The sequence below is a fragment of the Sminthopsis crassicaudata genome, chromosome 6, assembly GCF_048593235.1.
Source record: "Sminthopsis crassicaudata isolate SCR6 chromosome 6, ASM4859323v1, whole genome shotgun sequence".
Taxonomy (NCBI): Eukaryota; Metazoa; Chordata; class Mammalia; order Dasyuromorphia; family Dasyuridae; genus Sminthopsis; species Sminthopsis crassicaudata.
The window spans coordinates 253,351,486-253,370,082 of NC_133622.1; the positions used below are offsets into that span (position 1 = coordinate 253,351,486).

The 18,597-nt window shown below is 40.1% G+C and overlaps 1 protein-coding gene across 1 annotated transcript; it reads right to left on the reverse strand.

The window, feature by feature from the left end:
• Positions 1-662: 662 nt before the first annotated feature.
• Positions 663-1,631, reverse strand: LOC141547889 (mas-related G-protein coupled receptor member X4-like). Its single transcript, XM_074276555.1, is given in 1 exon segment — positions 663-1,631. A coding segment is annotated over 1 exon segment (969 nt).
• Positions 1,632-18,597: the final 16,966 nt, after the last annotated feature.

Below are 18,597 nucleotides of genomic sequence, written 5' to 3' on the forward strand. Positions count from 1 at the left end.
GGGCTGGTGGCATGTGAGATCCTGGACCTCACTTTCCTAGGTAAAGAAGCCTCCAGCAAGCTAGAGGGCTTCACAGGGCACAGAGCACTGGGCCTGGCTCAAGAAGGTCTGAATTCAAATCCAGTCTCACATACACTGAACCTCTTCCTGCCTCAGTTTCCTCAAGTGTAAAATGGATCTCCTGAGAGCCCCTACCTCTCAGGTATATTGTGAGGATTAGATGAGATATTTGTAAAACACATGGGACAGTTCCTGGTATAATTTTGGTCTTCAGTCAAGTGAGTGTCAAGTAAACTGGAGTTTTCTTGGCAGAGAATGCAGTGTTTTGCCATTTCTGTCTCTAGCTCATTTTGCAGATGAGTAAACTGAGGCAAACAGAGTTAAGTGGTGTGCCCAGGGTCACAGAGCTGGCAAGTGTCTCAGGCCAGCTCCCAGTTCTTCCCATTCCAGACCCTGGAGCTCTGCCTTCTGCCATCCCCACCTGCCTGGCTTACACCCAAGAAATGTTTGCTCATCCCTTAGAGTGGAAACTCTGGACTCAATCCCACAGAAGCTCAGAGGGAATTGTGCTTTTCCTGGCAGGGAGCTGGGAAGGGGCTGCAGGTGGCCTGGAGCAGGGGCTTATTTCTGGGGCCTCATCTCTGGGCCTCTTGTTCTTAGCCTCATGAGGAGGTCTCCTGGGTGTTGGTGTGGGGGAGGTCCCTCATCCCACCTCCCTCCTCCTGCTCCTCCCCCAGTGCTCTCTGGAGCACCAGCCTGAGGGGCTCCCTCCCTTTATGCCCTCGTTTGCCCACAAAGAAGTAAATGAGGGGGTTCACGCTGCTGTTCACACAAGCCAGGGGCCCAGATATGCTATAAAGCCGGAAATCTATTCTGAAGCGATAATTTATGAAATCCCCGATCCCCCAGGGCAGGCCGCACAGCAGGAACGCGAGCACCGCGAGCAGGACCAGGAGGTAGAGCCTGGGGGGCTGCCGGTGCTGGGAGCTGCACTGCACCTTCAGCAGCAGCGTCAGGCTGGACACGCACAGCACGCACGTGAGCAGGAGGAAATACAGGAAATAGATAATGAGGAAGTTGTGGCAGAAACGGCCAGGAGACACATAATTCTTTGTGAGAAACTCTGTGACTTCGATCATCCCGGCCACGGCCCAGAGCCCGGCGCAGGTTGTAGCAGACGTGCGCTTGGGGCGGCGGCAGCGGTACCAGAGCGGGAAGAGCGCCGAGAGACAGCGCTCGGTGCTGATCGCCGCCAGGAGGCTCAGGCCCGCTCAGTAGGCCATGGATTGGACGTAGATCACTACCGTGTACATTATATGGTAGTTATCAACTGTCATTAAGGAGACCACAAAGGAGCAGCAGAGGAAGAGCGCGTCGGCCGCCGCCAGGTTGAGGATGTAGACGGAGAAGGGGGTCCTCCGGCTGCGGAAGCCCAGGAGCCACAGGACGGCGCCGTTCCCCGCCAGTCCAAGGGAGGCAATGAGCAGGGAGTACACGTCCATCCAATCATAAAGATGAAACTCTCCAGGTATCCCAATGATCCCAAACCTATCCATTTCCTCGGTAGCATTGTCATTCATATATTCCTGTTGCTGGGGTGTAGGGGACACAGCCATGGTGGATGGCCCCATGCCCAGAAAGCCCTGCTCCTCTCAGACGCCCTGGGGATGCAGAGACAGAGAAGGCTTACTCCCATCTCCTCCTTCCAGAGTTAGAGCCTCTCCTCCCCAGAAGTGTAGGCCAAGCGTAAGCAATAAAAAATATTCTAGTCTCACTTACTAGAGAGAGAAAGGATTATTTCACTCATATTGGGAACCAATTATTCAACTAGGATGAAGACTTTTTCATTCCTATTTCTCATTCAGAAACCAACCCCTTGTGGGTTATTAAATCAGTTTCCAAAGGACCTCGCTGCTAGATGAGCTATAGGGGATTTTATGGATCAATCTCCCTAGATCAGCTTAGAACATTGCTAAGTTCTCCATCATTCTCATGTTTTCTTCCTGTGTTTCCACTGAGGCAAAAAGTCTAGAGATAGGGAAACTTCCCCAGCTCTTCTGTATACTAGAGACTGAACCAAAACAGCACTTTAATGGGTGAATCCACTTGGCAAATTTGACTAAGCAATTTTGTTCCTCAATTAATTTTTTGGATTAGACTCTAAAAGCATTGTTTCATAAAATACATCCTAATTCATTGATTGATAGAGAAAAGGATTATGTCTTAATTCTGGCTTTGCTCTGGGATTTCTGTGGGTAATTAAAAGAAACAAAGAAGCAGGATTGAGAAGGTGGGAGAGTCACCATGAATTTTTTTTTCTAAATATAAGCCACAAAAAATAATGGAAACTTATGTGCAATGAGGTTCAATTATTGTCACTAATCATTATGAATCAAAATTGATTGGATTGAAAATATTGTAATGGCAGGAAATTAGAGAACTGAATGAGTCCTTACATGTACAAAAGGAATAAAATATATTTGCACCTATTTCCTAGGAGTAAGAACTGAGGGGATCACAGACCCTTTAATAAACTGCCATTGGCTCAGAGCTTTCCCTCAGTCTATCTTATTGCAGGTCGGACATTTGAAATCCCCCCCATTGCCACAATGAACCATCACATAAGCTAAATCCGGTATGTTCCACATCCTTAGTCAACCACTTCTAGAAAGGAGAAAATCTTTTCTGATTTTCTTTGTCAAACTGCAATAAACATTTGCTCAGTACTTACCTCTTGGAGATTCTGGGCCCAGATTCCTTTTTACCACTAAGCTTGGTGTTGGAATACAAAGACAGTGAAATCTTCCCTACCCTGAAGTAGCTGGTATCCTACTAAGAGGAGGCAGAGGGAGCAGGATGCAGCCCCAGATGTTCGCCTTGTGCCAAACCAGATAATTGATCAGCACAGAACATGCCTAATAGTTGATGTCTGGCATTTCTGATTGCTTTGGCTTCAGTTTCTCTTTATAGACAAATGATGAGATTTAGGGCCAAATGTCTGGGAAAGGATAGATCAATTAACTCAGACCAAGAATAGGAAAAATATTAAGGAAATGTGGGATTCACTCACACCCTGAGCCAGAACCCTCATCGGGAGGATTGGGAACATCATCTTTCACACCCTTGTTCAGAGACTTCTTAAGCACTCCAAACTGCTTCTCCCTTCCAGCTGGGGGCCATATTACAAAGAATTTGAAGGTTGGGTGTTGCTCTTGACCTCCAAGGGAAAAAGAAAGCATCAGAACACAGAAGTAGAAATTTCTGCTGCTCCCCACTTCCCAGGATAATGTTTTCCAGCTGTGCACAATGGAAAATATATAAATTTATAAAGGATTAAACACAAATTTGTAAAGGATTAAACTCACCGAAACTCTAGAATGAGAAATGACAATGAAGAAAGGGTCCAGTCTCTGATTTTCCCTTTTTTCCTCCCCAGGTTCCTGTGCCTGGTTCTGCTGTTGATGCATGTATTTATCCTCACTGGAACATGAGAGTGGACATAGAAGCAGGATTACGTATAGTTCCTCTCTTTCCATTATATTCTGTCCCCTCCCTTTCTCCCTGTTACACTTACTTAGTCAAAAAGATTTTCCATTTGCTTTCATACTGGAAAGGTGGAGGTTTTCCAAACACTGACCTCAGGTAATAAATTCCCTAAAGCCTTCAAGTTCAGATAAAGCTTCCTAAATGGTGTTGCTCTGGAAAAGACTTTGATTCTCTGTAAACACCAACCTCTACAGTAGGACTTAAGAGTAATTACTATTAGATTGATGTGACCCATTATCCTCAATTAACTGGTCTTTCCCATAATCCTTGAATATTTATCAGTCATGGTAGTTACAACTTGAGAGAATGAAAAAAAATATTTCCTATTGTTCACATGGTACATTAAGTCCTTTTCTAGCTCTTACAGAACTTTTCTGAAAAGAAATAGTATATTCTCTTGTTGCCAGAGTTTTATAGAGATTGAAGAGGCTCAGATTTTTTCATACTACAAGCGGGTATTAGAATGAGTCTTCAACTGGACCCATGCATTTCAAGATTCAAATAAGGAAAATGAAGATAGATATAGACTTATATATATATATATCACAGAATGCAACTGCCTCTCAGTCTCCTTGTATCCTTATCATCCTCTCACAATGAAAGGATCTATTCTGCTGGTCAGAATTAGATCCCGAGCAGCCACTAGCACGTGGCTCCTATAACACTTTATATCTTCAAAATTTATGCAAAGATAGTTTTCGATGTTCTTCCTTGCAAAACCTTGTCTGCCAATATTTTCTCCCACTGTTCCCCCTTTCTTCTCCCTTTGACAGCAAGTAATCTAATATATGTTACACACATAAATCTAATATATGTTACACATATGCAATTCTTCTATTTGTATTTCCACATTTATCATGTGGCACAAGAAAAATCAGAACAAAAAGAGGAAAAAATTAAACATTTCAAAAAGCAAGTAAACAACAACAAAACAGTGAAAATACTAAGTTATGGTCCACATTTCAGTCCCACAATCCTCTGTCTGGATGCAGATGGCTCTCTTGATCACAAGTCTATTGGAATTGTCCTGAATCACCTCCCTGGGTACCTTAGAATCAGCTGGAGTCAGGATAAGCAAAAATCTTTATTCTAGGTCTTTAGAGGTAGAAGTGAAGAGAGTGGTTGTGTAGTATCTCAGCGACCTCACTGCCTTGTCTCTCTCTCGAAGTGACTCTGGCTAGTCTCCCTGTACCTCCTAGTCCCACCCACAATTCTCTGTATATACCAAATGATTGGGCCAGCACAGGATAGTAGGAAGGGCCATTTTCCAAGCATATTCTTATAGAGTATAGTCCAATCAGTAATTTGCCTCAAGTGCTCTATTGTCTGACCCCAGTGCATTGACTCAAGAGTTTCAGCCCTTCGCAATACCCCAATGCAATACTTTCTTTCTCCTCTCCTCCTATCTTCCTTTCCATTATCACTTTAATGAACATGGGAACTCTAAGCTTGTCTTCCTTTTTCCCCTCAAAAATTCTTTGACAAGATTGGACTCTTAAAGAAAAGTATAATTCCCCCCAATTTCAGCTTATAAGCATTTGATCATCATTTAGTCCATTCAAATTGTAACGTCCAGTCTAGCTCTCTTGAGGGCCTCAGGATCAGTTAGAGTCAGGATCAGTCAAAGTCCTTGGTCTTTAGAAGTGTAGTAGGCAGACAAGCTACCACATGACTCATCAAAGATGGATCCGACTCTGGAGTTTGGAGGCTGAAATTTTCTCTTCTGTGGATCCTGTGGCAGAGAGACTCTGACTCTCTCCCTCAGCCCTCCAGTCCTTCCTAAGATTACCTCACCACAACACATTCAGATGGCACCAATCATGAGGAGAGCCATCACATCACCATATCATCTAAATATGTGTTTATGGAACCATTATCTCACGTTGAATAGGTACTTAGCCTTAAGTACTCTGCTGTCTTAGATTCAAATACATCTTTTCAGAGTTCCAGCCACCTGCAATCTTTCCTCTAACCAAAATATTTAAACTTGTTTGCCTTTTTTCCTGAGGCAATTGATTTGGCCAGAGTGGTTGGGAGCACAATCTCTAAGGTGATTGGCAAAGCCCAGCACTGAGATCAAATATGCACAGCACTCATGCAGGAACAACATTTCCTTCTATGATTCTCATTAGTGGACTACTATTTCCTATATTATTTATAATTGGCTTGATTACAGCACTAAAACATTATCTAAAAAAATCTGGTGACAGGGGGAATTTGGGCAAGTTAACTAGAAATGATTCCACATCTTTATTCTGTTCTAATAAAACTAATCTCTCACTGAGACAAAAGATAAAGGAGAGAACACTATGGAAAGTATTGTCATTATCAGAAAGAATCCAAAGGTCCAAGAAATAATGGTGTTTACCAACTTAGACTTAGAAAAGATCAGTATGTCTAGGAACCAAAAGATGGTTAAAGTTTAATTAGGAATTGTCCTAAATGCCTATGTATATGGTTTCAAGTCAAGAAAGTACAAGAATCAAACAATCCATAGATTTGACAAAGAAGACATAAGTAAACTAACAAAATTCACTGACATTTAACCTTGTATAACATTTACCTTTCATTATTGGCTTTGCATAATGTAATCAATAATTAACACTTAACCATAAAAAAACTTACTCAAATATAAAATCTCAAATGTAGTAACATAAAATCCAATAAGTCGGACACATGTCTGAAGACTATATTGACCTAAAGAAAAGTATATGATCATGATGTAGTGTTAGGATTACTAAGTGAGAACTGAGGTTGTCTGGACAGTGACAAGGTGAGAATTCAGGTTTTCTGGACAATTACAAGGTGAGAACTCAGGTTGACTTGATAGAGGGGGCAAGCTCATTGGCTGGGGTGGTTCTTCCCAGAAGCCCTTGCATTATGCCACGCCCATTCTCTGGGAGAATAAAAGAGAGGACTCTCAGAGAAAGAAGAAGACTCTCTGCATTACATCAGGCCTGACGGGGCTCTCTGCAGGAAGGGAAGTCACTTCTTTGGACAAGAGTTAACAGCAAATGCCTGGAGACAACGGTTCGTTACAGGAAGAAGAATCTGTCGGAGAGATTTGAGTAGACACAGCAGATCTCTTCCCAGAGAGTGATCCGGCAGCTTCTGGAGACGACAGCGCGCTACAATTTGGCGCCCAACGTGGGGCAAGGACTTTTGCTTATCCTGACAAGAGGAGCTAGACCAGACCTTCGCAATTTGGTGCCCGAACAGGGACAGACACGGTCCTGATTCCAGTGGAAAAGCTTCCGATCTAGATCTCAGTCTCTCTGACCCAGAACCGTGAGTAACGAGGAAACTTTGTTAAAGATTAAGTGAGCGTGCTAATAGATAAATAAGGAACTTAACTTGTTAAGGGCTAAACCAGGAATCTCTTATAGCTGAAATGGGGCAGATGTTAGCTATATTCAATCCCTGGACCTCAGCCGACTCATCCCCAGCCCCAGAAGCAACCTCAGCTCCACCCCCATTCAGGAGTGGTACTATAGAGAGTATAATCAACATAATTGAGGAGCAGAGTTTACTTGTAACCTGGGTACAGATTGCTAAACTCTTGGCTGCATTAAGACGCACATCCCCTTGGTTCTTAGAGGAAGAAAAGATAGATGTAGATAAATGGAAGCTAGTGGGATATGAAATGAAAGAATTTCAAGCAAAAAATGGGCCTCGTTCAATTTCTGCAGAAGTATTTTATATCTACAACATAGTTCAATTAGCCTTAAACTATCAAGCAAGTTGTAGGAGAAGGAAAAGTTCTAAAAATGAACAGAGGAGGAAGTGTGAGGATAAAAGGAAAGATCAAGATCTTGCCCTAGAGCAAGAGGATTTAAATGAGGAATTATGGTATGATTCTCTTGAAGAAGCTTCAACCCTGCCTAGAGAACAGATTATTGACAGGCCCACATCAACCCCACCTTCAGAGATGGAGGAAGAAAGAGGGGAAGAGGCAGAAACACAAACAGAATTGCCTGTGAAGAAGCCTAAGCCTATGACAAGATTAGAAAAAGCATTGGTTAAAGCTAAGAGAGAAGGACAGGATATAAGTGATTTTATACATGCATATCCTGTGATTGAAAATACTGACTCTGTAGGTAAAAAAAGAAGAAGATATGCACCTTTAGATTTGAATACAATTAAGGATTTGAAAAAAGGTTGTACCCTTTATGGGGCTACATCAGCTTATGTCAAAATGTTACTAGATGGTTTGTCTTATGAAGTCCTAACCCCGAATGATTGGAAATCCATAGCAAGGACATGTCTGGAGCCTGGAGAAAATTTATTATGGCTTGCGGAATTTCATGAATTATGTAAAATTCAAGTCAGATGCAATTTGGAAATAGGAGTTAACACACAATTCACTTTTGAGCACTTAGCTGGTGAAGGTCAATATGGAGAGAATTCGGAACAGATTAATTATACCATGACAATATATGAACAAATTGCTAAGGCTGCAATAAAAGCTTGGGGTGTCCTTCCTGGACAGAAAGATCGTGGAGAGGCTTTCACTAAAATACAGCAAGGTCCCAATGAACCTTTTGCAGATTTTGTGGGACGTTTGCAAACTGCTGTCAAAAGAACTATTGGAGAAAATTCAGCTACAGAAATAATGACCAGACATCTGGCTAAGGAAAATGCCAATGAGATTTGCAAAAGAATTATATGGGGATTAGACAAAGATGCTCCTTTAGAGGAGATCATAAGACGCTGTGCTACAGTGGGAACAAATGCTTTTTACACCCAGACAATGATGAATGTGGAAAGACAGGGTCCCTCCTGGCAAGGGACTTCTAGAGAAACTCGGAGATGTTTTCAATGTGGAAAAATTGGACATCTAAGAGCTCAGTGTAGGTATGGAGATACAGTGAGAAGACAGGGTGAAAGAAGACCTAAAACCCCATGTCCAAAATGCAACAGAGGACTCCATTGGGCATCAGAGTGTAGAATAATTCAGGGAAATGGGACGAGGGGCCCACGTCCAGGGCCCCAGGCAAAAAAGACTTGGGGCATGATGGCAGCTGATGTTACACCTAAAGAGCCTTTAGAAGGCCAGGACTCTGATTTAATCAATCAGCAGAGAAGCAATCACATGGCAGAAAGGGATTACCTGATAAGTCAGTCAAAAGGCAATCAGATTGCAAAAATGGATTACACTTGGGGAGAATACAGGCCTTTTAAACCAACAGGGCTGTGCCCAGTGCAAACAACTCCAATGTAATTGTCAGATGATGAGAAGAGATTTAGAAAGTGGTAAATAGAAAGAAATTAGATAGGTTAACTGCCTGGGAGAGAGCGTTTGCTTGTATTTCTTCAGCAGGAGAAGGAATCAGATGGGTGCCAACGAGTCATATTAGCCTTGTCCATCAGAGAGAGACAGAAAAAGAGAAAGACCTCAAAATAAAGGAGAAGATCTAAGAAACATCTGACACTGAAAGAGCATGGATAATAAGAAGACTGTTAAAGAACTTTAAAAACCAGCAGGAATCATTGGACTTCCTCACACAAGATGAGACTAATGGACAATGGGCTTATGGACATTTATAAATTTTCAATTTATGATTATTTGATTATGATTATGTTATATACTTCTAGGATGCGTTATGTTACTATGTTACTATATGCTTATGTAATTTATGTAATTATCTGTAATACTTCCCATATTGATGGATTTATGTTTCAAGGTCATGACTGTCCTATGTTCTAAATCAAAAGAAAGGGGGAGATGTTAGGATTACTAAGTGAGAACTGAGGTTGTCTGGACAGTGACAAGGTGAGAATTCAGGTTTTCTGGACAATTACAAGGTGAGAACTCAGGTTGACTTGATAGAGGGGGCAAGCTCATTGGCTGGGGTGGTTCTTCCCAGAAGCCCTTGCATTATGCCACGCCCATTCTCTGGGAGAATAAAAGAGAGGACTCTCAGAGAAAGAAGAAGACTCTCTGCATTACATCAGGCCTGACGGGGCTCTCTGCAGGAAGGGAAGTCACTTCTTTGGACAAGAGTTAACAGCAAATGCCTGGAGACAACGGTTCGTTACAGGAAGAAGAATCTGTCGGAGAGATTTGAGTAGACACAGCAGATCTCTTCCCAGAGAGTGATCTGGCAGCTTCTGGAGACGACAGCGTGCTACAATGTAGTATAAAATAAAGTCTGAAGGAGCCTAAGAGAAGTGGGAGCATCACTTCCATCAGTCTTCACTCAAACTACCCCGTGACTCCTGTCTTCCTTTGACGCCGACCCTATTCTTCCTCTTCAACCCCCTGGACCCTTTGCAGAGGCTGGACCCCTGCACAGAGTAGCACATTTAGGATGTGTTAAGTGTCTCAGGCCTTTCTTAAATTCTAAGACAAGGAGCATTTCTTTTTCCCATGGCAGATACTCAGCCTTTCTTTGAATCTGCATGATTGAGCTTGGATACTATTACCCTTATGATCTAGTCACTACTGAAGAGTAGCCATGTGGAAGAATCATAATACATTTGACTTAGAATTTTAACTCTTTCTCTATTTCTATATACAGCTGTCTAATTAAATGTTTCACATTGATACTGTTACTAGCTTTATACTTCTGTGTAAATTAAGGACTTTTAATTTCTAATAATCGTATAGGGATAATTAGACAAAGGATGCAAAGGAAGTAAAGGAAGGGGGTTCATGCAGCTGTTCATACAAGCCAGGAAAGAAGGGAGCCAGTCAGGCATGAAATGTTTGTGGGATTATAATTTATGAAAGCCCAATCCCCCAGGGCAGGTCACAGAGCAGGAGCAAGAAGCCAGTAAAAAGAGTCAGGAGGTAGACCCTGGGAGGCTGCTGGCGCCAAGAGCTGCACTGGACCCTCAACAGCAGAGTCAGGCTGGACACACACTGGATGCTGGTGAGGAGGAACCACGGGAAATAGAAAATGAGGAAGTTGAGACAGAAAAATCGAGGATACACATAATTCTGAGCGACAAACTCTGTGACTTTGATCATCCAGGCCGGAGCTTAGAGCGCACTCCCCAGCAGACTTGTGTTTGGGGTGATGACATAGGTGCTAAATAGGAAGAGCACAGGTGGACAGCGCTCGGTGCTGATCTCGGCCAGGAGGCTCAGGGCCCATATTGTAGAACAAGTATCTGAGGTAGAGCACGATTTTGAACTTTAAATTGTCACACAAATATCCCATAAATCTAGCTATGGAGATCTGAAAGGATCAACAAGGCAAGAAGATGTCAGCTTCCACCAGGTTGAGGATATAGACTGAGATAGGATTCCTCCGAATATGGAAGCTCAGGAGCTTCATGATGTTCCCCACCAGCACAAGTAGGGCAATGAGCAGAGAGGGGATCTGCATCCAGTTATATCCACAACATTCTCCAGCCACACTCCCATTTGCTCTGCTCTCTGTGGCAGTGTCATTAACATGTCCTTGTTGCTAAAGGTTGAGGACACCGCCATGGCAGGTGGTCCCAGCCCCACAAAGCCTGCTCCTTTCAGATTTCCTGAAGACACAGAGACAGAGATGGATATTAGGCATATTTACTTCCATCTTCACCTTCAAGAGTTGGAGCCTGATGCAAAAATTTTAAATAAAATATTAGCAAAGAGATTACAGCGACTTATCAGCAGGATAATAAATTTAAACCAAGTGGGATTTATACCAGGAATGCAGAGCTGGTTCAGGATTACTATAATCGACCATATCAATAACAAAACTGACAGAAATTATATGATAATCGCAATAGATGCAGAAAAAGATTTTGACAAAATACAGCACCCATTCCTATTAAAAACAGTAGAGAGCATAGGGATAAAGCAAATTTTCTTTAAAATAATAAGCAATATCTATCTAAAACCAACATCAGGAAGCATTATTGTAATGGAGATAAGCTGGATGCATTCCCAATTAGATCAGGGGTGATACAAGGATGTCCATTATCACCACTATTATTCAACATTGCACTAGAAATGTTGGCTTTAGCAATAAGAAAAGATAAAGAAATTACCAGAATTGGAATAGGCAATAAGGAAATAAACCTATCATGTTTTGTAGATGATATGATGATATACTTAGAGAATCCTAGAAAATCACCTAAAAATCTAGTGGAAACAATTAACGGCCTTAGCAAAACTGCAGGATATAAAATAAACTCACAGAAATCATCAGCACTTCTATATATTACTGATAAAGCCCATCAGCAAAGATAGAAAAAGAAATGTCTTCTACATACTAGAGACTAAACTAGCACTCTAAATGTGTAAATCCAGGTGGAAAATTTGTTACCAAAAAATTACATTTTTAGATAAAATTCTAAGAGAATTAGTAAAAATTAGGGGGAAAAAAGAATTCTTAGGCTGATAACCTAGACCTTAGCTACAAAATGGGGATAAGTTCATGTAGAAGGCTGAAACTCTATACTTAAAACAAGGTGTTAACTCAGTGGAATTGATGAGATGTTGGTTCTCTAGTTCACATATATACTTAGTACTTAGTATGGTGATGTAATGGTTCTCTAGTTTGCACAAATTCAGTATGCTGTAATGATGTAACTGTACTGAGGTGTATAAGGGCTGAGAAGGAGTTGAAATGAGACATTCCATTTTTGACCATCCTCCTGGTGGCTTTCCTGCCTTCTGCACTCCTCCACTAAGGTCAAGACTGGGCCAGAATAAAGACTCTTGACTCTATTCCATTCTTGTAGTGTCTATCCTGCTGAGACCAAGGACCTTCAGAAAGCTAGCCTGGACATTACATGTTCTGAAAGGCAAAAGTTTGATATTTCTTCAAAAAGGAAACTATAAATTAACCAAGTCTACCCTTATTTCTACCCTTATTGACCCAGCCCATAAATTGAGAGCACATGTTAGAGTCAGCAAAAAGCATGTCTTTGTTTAAATTTGAACTTATGTGTTACTTCCCCATTTGCTGTAGTTTTTGTGCTTAGAATTTAAAGCCATATTTGTGATGACCGAGTTAACACCCTGGATCCCTTAGAATCATTTGGAGTCAGGATAAGCAAAAGTCCTTGGTCTTTATTCTTGGTCTTTAGGATTAAATTGGATGGAAGCAGAATCTCCTCAACCTGCCTCTTTGTCACCCACCCAGAAGTGACTCTGGCTAGTCTTACTCCACCCCCAGATCCTCCCACAGTTCTCTGTATGCACCAAACGATTGGGCCAGCACAGGGTAGTGGGAAAGGCCTTTTTCTAAGCATATTCTAATAGAGTATTGTCCAATTGGCAATTAGCCTCAAATGCTCAGACCTCAGTTCATTAACTCAAGAGTTTCAGCCCTTTACACACATTCTCAGCCAATGAGGATGAACCAGCAGGGAGAGGATGGTGTTCTTGGGAATAAATATTGCCTGTGCTGCCTATGCTGGGAGCCTCACTTTCACATCTTATTTGGAGGGAGTGACACCCACTTCTCATGAGAAATGAATACAACTTTTTCTCTACACCTTGAGAGATCTCTGAAATTTGTTGGGTGAGTTACGTACCCCACAGTCCTATACTTCAAAGAGGAAGCAGATAAAATCTGAAGTTTGATATGTCCTATGGAATAACTTAGAAGTTCAGGCTTGATTTAATGCAGGGTTCAAGAAATGAATGGACATTTGTTTTCCACAGTTATGAAAATTAAATTGAAGAAATGAAATTTAAATTAGAAAACTGAAACCCACAAGGACATCAAAAAATAATTAAGGGTGAAATTTATCTTGTCCCCAAAGAACGTAAGCTCCTTGGGGGCAGGCCCAGACTTTTGTAATCATATCTCAGTGGCCTGAGATTTGAAGAGAATCTTTTGTTTTTTGCCTTTAGTCCTTCTTTGTTACCCTTCCCCCCTCTAGAATGGAAGCTCCTTCAGAGGAGGGATTGACTATGTAATGAGCTGTGGAGATTCTTGACATGTAACTGCTGTAACATTCAATGAATGGGGAATGGGGAGAGAGATTTGTACTTCAGGATAGGAAATAAAATTTGGAGCCTCAAATGTGTGTCTTCACAATTCCTGCAAGAATGTAAAATAAATCTTTCCTGCATCCATCAGAGAGGCAGTGAGGTTCTTGGTAAGATATTTTGTTTCTTACAAGAGTCTTGTTATATATTTCATGTGTGTCTATCTTGTGAAAGATAAACCAAATTTGGCAAGAGTGGGTTCTTTATTTCAGGTAGGAAGGATTTTATAAAGGGGGTTTATACAAATAGGAAATTCTTTTAGAGAATGTGAAATAAGTGTCTGTTTTGGTTGCTTTATGTTAATTCACATAGATGTTTTACTTACGCCTTTACTTTTGCTGTGATCAAGCAAAAGAAACAGGTTGTAAAAATAAATTTTCAAAAAAGCTTTAAATGAGGACAAATCTCTTTTAATTAATAGAAAATTAAAATAGGAAAAAATAAATAGAAACTAAATTTGGCAAAAAGGAATAATCTTTTAAAAATGTAATATAAATATCTTTTCAAAATCTTTTGATGAAATAAAGGAGCACTATCCCCATACTATACTCTGTAAAGTTTAATAAAAACTACAACAAAATTTACATATCAGTTATTCTTTGAAAGAGATCTTTAAAATGACTAGGGATTACATTTTAAGAACTGTCTTACAAAATTCAACACTCATTCCTATTAAAAATACTAGAGAGTATAAGAATAAATGGAGTTTTCTTTAAAATTATTAGTAGCATGTATTTAAAATCATCAGCAAGCATCCTATATAATGGGGATAAAGTAGAATCATTCTCAATAAGAGACTCAGGGAAGGCAACCTTCAGATCTCCTGAGGTCTAGGATCCAAGGAGTGGACCTGGTTGGGAGCAAGGAAACCTTCTTTACCAGCAATGGCAACTCTTAGAGAATGGTCTAAGCTTTGGCTCATTTTATTAGCAGGTATATAGCTAAAGGTTGTATGAACAATGTAGAGACTGAGTGACAATTAAAAATGCTTCAAATTATTATGAGACAAAATGCCTTTTGTCCTTTATCAATCTCCTGACCATAATGTAGATCAGAAACTGTTTCTGAAATCCAGGAACAAGCCCATCATTTTAGTGCAAATCTGTTTTGTCTATATATATCTTAATCCCAATGTTCCCTTGGATTTTCTGAGGGACTCCGGGATAATGAATAGATTCCTGAACTTGGAGTCAGGAAAATCAGGATTCAAATTCTGCCATTTAGTAAAGATTCCTAAGTTTTTTTTTTTTTAAATATCTAAACTGGAAAAAACAGTAATACCTCCATTTAAAATATAATGAGGGAACTGTTCAATCTTGTGACAATTCATTCAGAGGCTTAGAGAGGCTGCTTCTAGATTGCTAGATGAACTGAATCTGCCCTCTTTAGAGCATGGAAAGGGATTTCTTGTGTCGGTCTTCTAGATTTCTGGTAAAATGATGAAATTCCATTTTTGGTTAGTTTCAGTGCTCTCCACTGCTAGGAGATAGAGCAAGTTTTAATAATTGACCCTCTCTCAAGCTACCAAAATTTTTTTATAAACCTTCTTGTTAATAAGAATTATTATTTTGTGCTAAAAAAGTTTAACAACTTTTACCAAACTGTTCTTCAGAAACCTAGTTTATGCAGCAGCCATGTTTTCCTGAGCAATTTTCTGGCCCTCCTCTGGTCAGTGAGCATCTTTCTGCTGGCTGCATCTTGAGTATCTCCCCCAGATCAAACATTTATCTCTCTTTTTTTTCACCTGGATGTGTTTTTTATTTAGAATTTTTTTCCACAGTATATATGCATGAGTAATTTTTTAAAATAATATTATCCCTTGTGTTCATTTTTCCAAATTATCCCCCCCTCCCTTCACTCCCTCACCCCGATGACAGGCAATCCCATACATTTTACATGTGTTACAATATAACCTAGATACAATATATGTGTGTAAATCCCATTTTCTTGTTGCACATTAAGTATTAGATTCCGAAGGTATAAGTAACCTGGGTAGATAGACAGTAGTGCTAAAAATTTACATTCACTTCCCAGTGTTCCTTCTCTGGATGTAGTTATTTCTGTCCATCATTGATCCACTGGAAGTGAGTTGGATCTTCTAAAAGCATTGTTTCATAAAATACATCCTAATTCATTGATTGATAGAGAAAGGACTATTTTTCAATTCTGGCTTTGCTCTGGGATTTCTGTGGGTAACTGAAAGAAACAAGGAAACTGTAATGAGAAGCTGGGAGAGTCACCATGAATTTATTTTCTAAATATAAGCCACAAAAAATGATGGAAACATGTGCAATGAGGTTTAGTTAGTCACTAATCATTATAAATCAAAATTGATTGGGTTGAAAATATTGCAATAGCAGGAAATTAGAGAATTGAATGAGTTTTTACATGTACAAAAGGAATAAAATATATTTGTACCTATTTCCCAGGAGTAAGATCTGAGGGGACCACAGACCCCTTAATAAACTGCTATTGGCTCAGAGCTTTCCCTTATTGCAGGTTGAATATTTGAAATCCCCACATTATCACAACTAACCATCACATGATGTTCCAATATGTTCCACATCCTTAGTGAACCACTTCTAGAAAGGAGAATAGAAAATGAAACAGCTTTTTCACTGATTTTCTTTGTCAAATTGCAATAAACATTTGCTCAGTACTTACCTCTTGGAGATTCTGGGTCCAGACACATTTTTACCACTAAACTTAGTCTTGGAATACAAGGACAATGAAATCATCCCTGTCCTGAAATAGTTGATATCCTACTGAGACGAGACAGAGGGCAGCAGGATGCAGCCCCAGTTGTTCACCTTGTGCCAAACCAGACAATTAATTAGCACCGAACATAACTAATAGTAGATGTCTGAGATTGTTTGCTTGATATGGCTTCAGTTTCTCTTTATGGACAAATAACGAGATTTAGGGCCAAATGTCTGGGAAAGTATAGATCAGTTACCTCAGACCAAGAATAGCAAAAAATTAAGGAGTTGTGGGATTCACTCATACCCTGTGCCAGAACTTGCATCTGGAGGATTGGGAATATGATTTTTCACACCCTGGTGAAAGAGGCTTCTTAAGCACTGCAAACGCATTCTCTCTCCTACCTGAGGGTCATATTACAAAGAAGTTGAAGGTGTATAACATGTTCCACACCTGTAGTTACCCATTTCTAGAAAAGAGGGAAAGAAATGAAGAAACTTCTTCACTGATTTTCTGTGCCAAACAGCAAGAAAGATTTGCGCAATAGTTATTGGGTCCAAAATAATTTTCACCATTAGGCTTGGTGCTGGGAGTATAGACAACAAAATTGTCCCCATTTTGAGGTAGTTGATATCCTACTGAGTTGGCAGAAGAAAGAAGGACGCAGCACCATATTGAACCAGATAACTGACCAGCACAAAATATGAGCGTTTGTCCATGTCTAGATTGTGGATTTCTATGACGTCAGGTTTCTCTTTTTGACTAATGATGCGCTTTGGGGACAAATGCCTATGAAAGGGTGGGTCTGCTAATCCAGACTGAGAACAGGAGAAAACCAAGGATGTGGAGTCTGCTCACCCTGAGCCAAAGCTTGGACCTGAAAGATTTGGAACAAGATCTTGCACACTCTTGGTTTATAGGGGCTCCTGAAGCATTCCAAACAAAACTCTTCTTCCCTGTTTGGGCTATATTACAACGTGTCTGAAGGTTGGGGGCTGTTCCTTGACTCCAGGTGCAAAAAAGCCATCAGAACCTGAAACTCCTGCAGCTGCCCACTTCCCGGGCTGATCAGTTTTCCAGTGTTCACATTGCAGGGATCAATGCAAATGTATAAAGAAAGAATTAAATTCACCAAAATCTTAGTAGATTCAAAGATGACAAATAATTATAAGGAGAAACTCCAGACCTCTCCAGGATCCTGATGACTCCTGTGCCTGTCCTTGCTGTTGATGTGTAGATCGGTCCTTCTCATCGAAGCATGAGGTCTGGGATAAGAGCAGGGTTCAGAACAGTTCCTCTCTTACCAATATATTCCCCTCCCTCTTCTTCCAATTACATAGACCTAGTTAAAAACATTTTCTATTTGCTTTCATTCAGGGTGGGGATTTCCCAAACTTTGACCTCAGGTAATGAACTCCCCAAAGCCTTCAAGTGCAGATAAAGCTTCCTAAATGGTGTTGCTCTGGAAAAGACTTTGATTCTCTCTAAACATCAACTGTATAATAGGGCATAAGAGGAATTACTGTTAGATCGATATGACTCATTATCTCCAATACACTGGTCTTTCCCATTATCCTTATACAAATCAGTCATGATAGGTACAATTTGATGAAAAATATCCCCTGTAGTCTACATGGTTCTTCAAGTCCCTATTTAACTCTCACAGAACTTTTCTCCCATTGCCTGAGCTTTCTATAGCAATCCAAGAGCCTCAGATTTCCCCACTTACAAGGGAATATTGGAGTGAGACTTGGACTGGCTGGAGCCCTGGATTTCAGGGTTCAAATAAGGAAAAATGTATATACACTTATGAAAACAGATATATATATATATACATACATATATTCCTTCTTTCACAATTTACATATACTTTTACAAATATGTTGGAATGTATACATATAAGCATTCGATACAATATACATGTTTATACCCACTTATATACATACACATATTTCTATTTATGACAGATATACTTAACTTAGGGTTTATGAATAGTTTTTGGATGTTCTGTGACATTGGAGAGAGGGAATTTATCTTTATTTTCATTAACCTCTAATTGAATTTCTGTAAGAAATTGTTTTTTTAAGAGGAAGACTCCATGAGCATTAGCAGACTATAGAAAATATTTGTAGCACAAAGATACAATGTATATTCATATGAGAACATGTTTATGTACATATATCCACACATACCTATAGTAATATCATTTATATACATATGATAAACTTTACTTTTCAGTCAAATAGTGGTTTATCATTCTAGATGTGCTTTATGAAGCACCTACTAAGAGTCAGGATTTCTGCTAATTGCTGGGAATAAAGAGACAATACATAAAGCTATTTCTATTTTTTAAAAGCTTATTAGAGTTGGAGTAGTCAAACCATGCATATAGGTATATTTAGAATAATGAT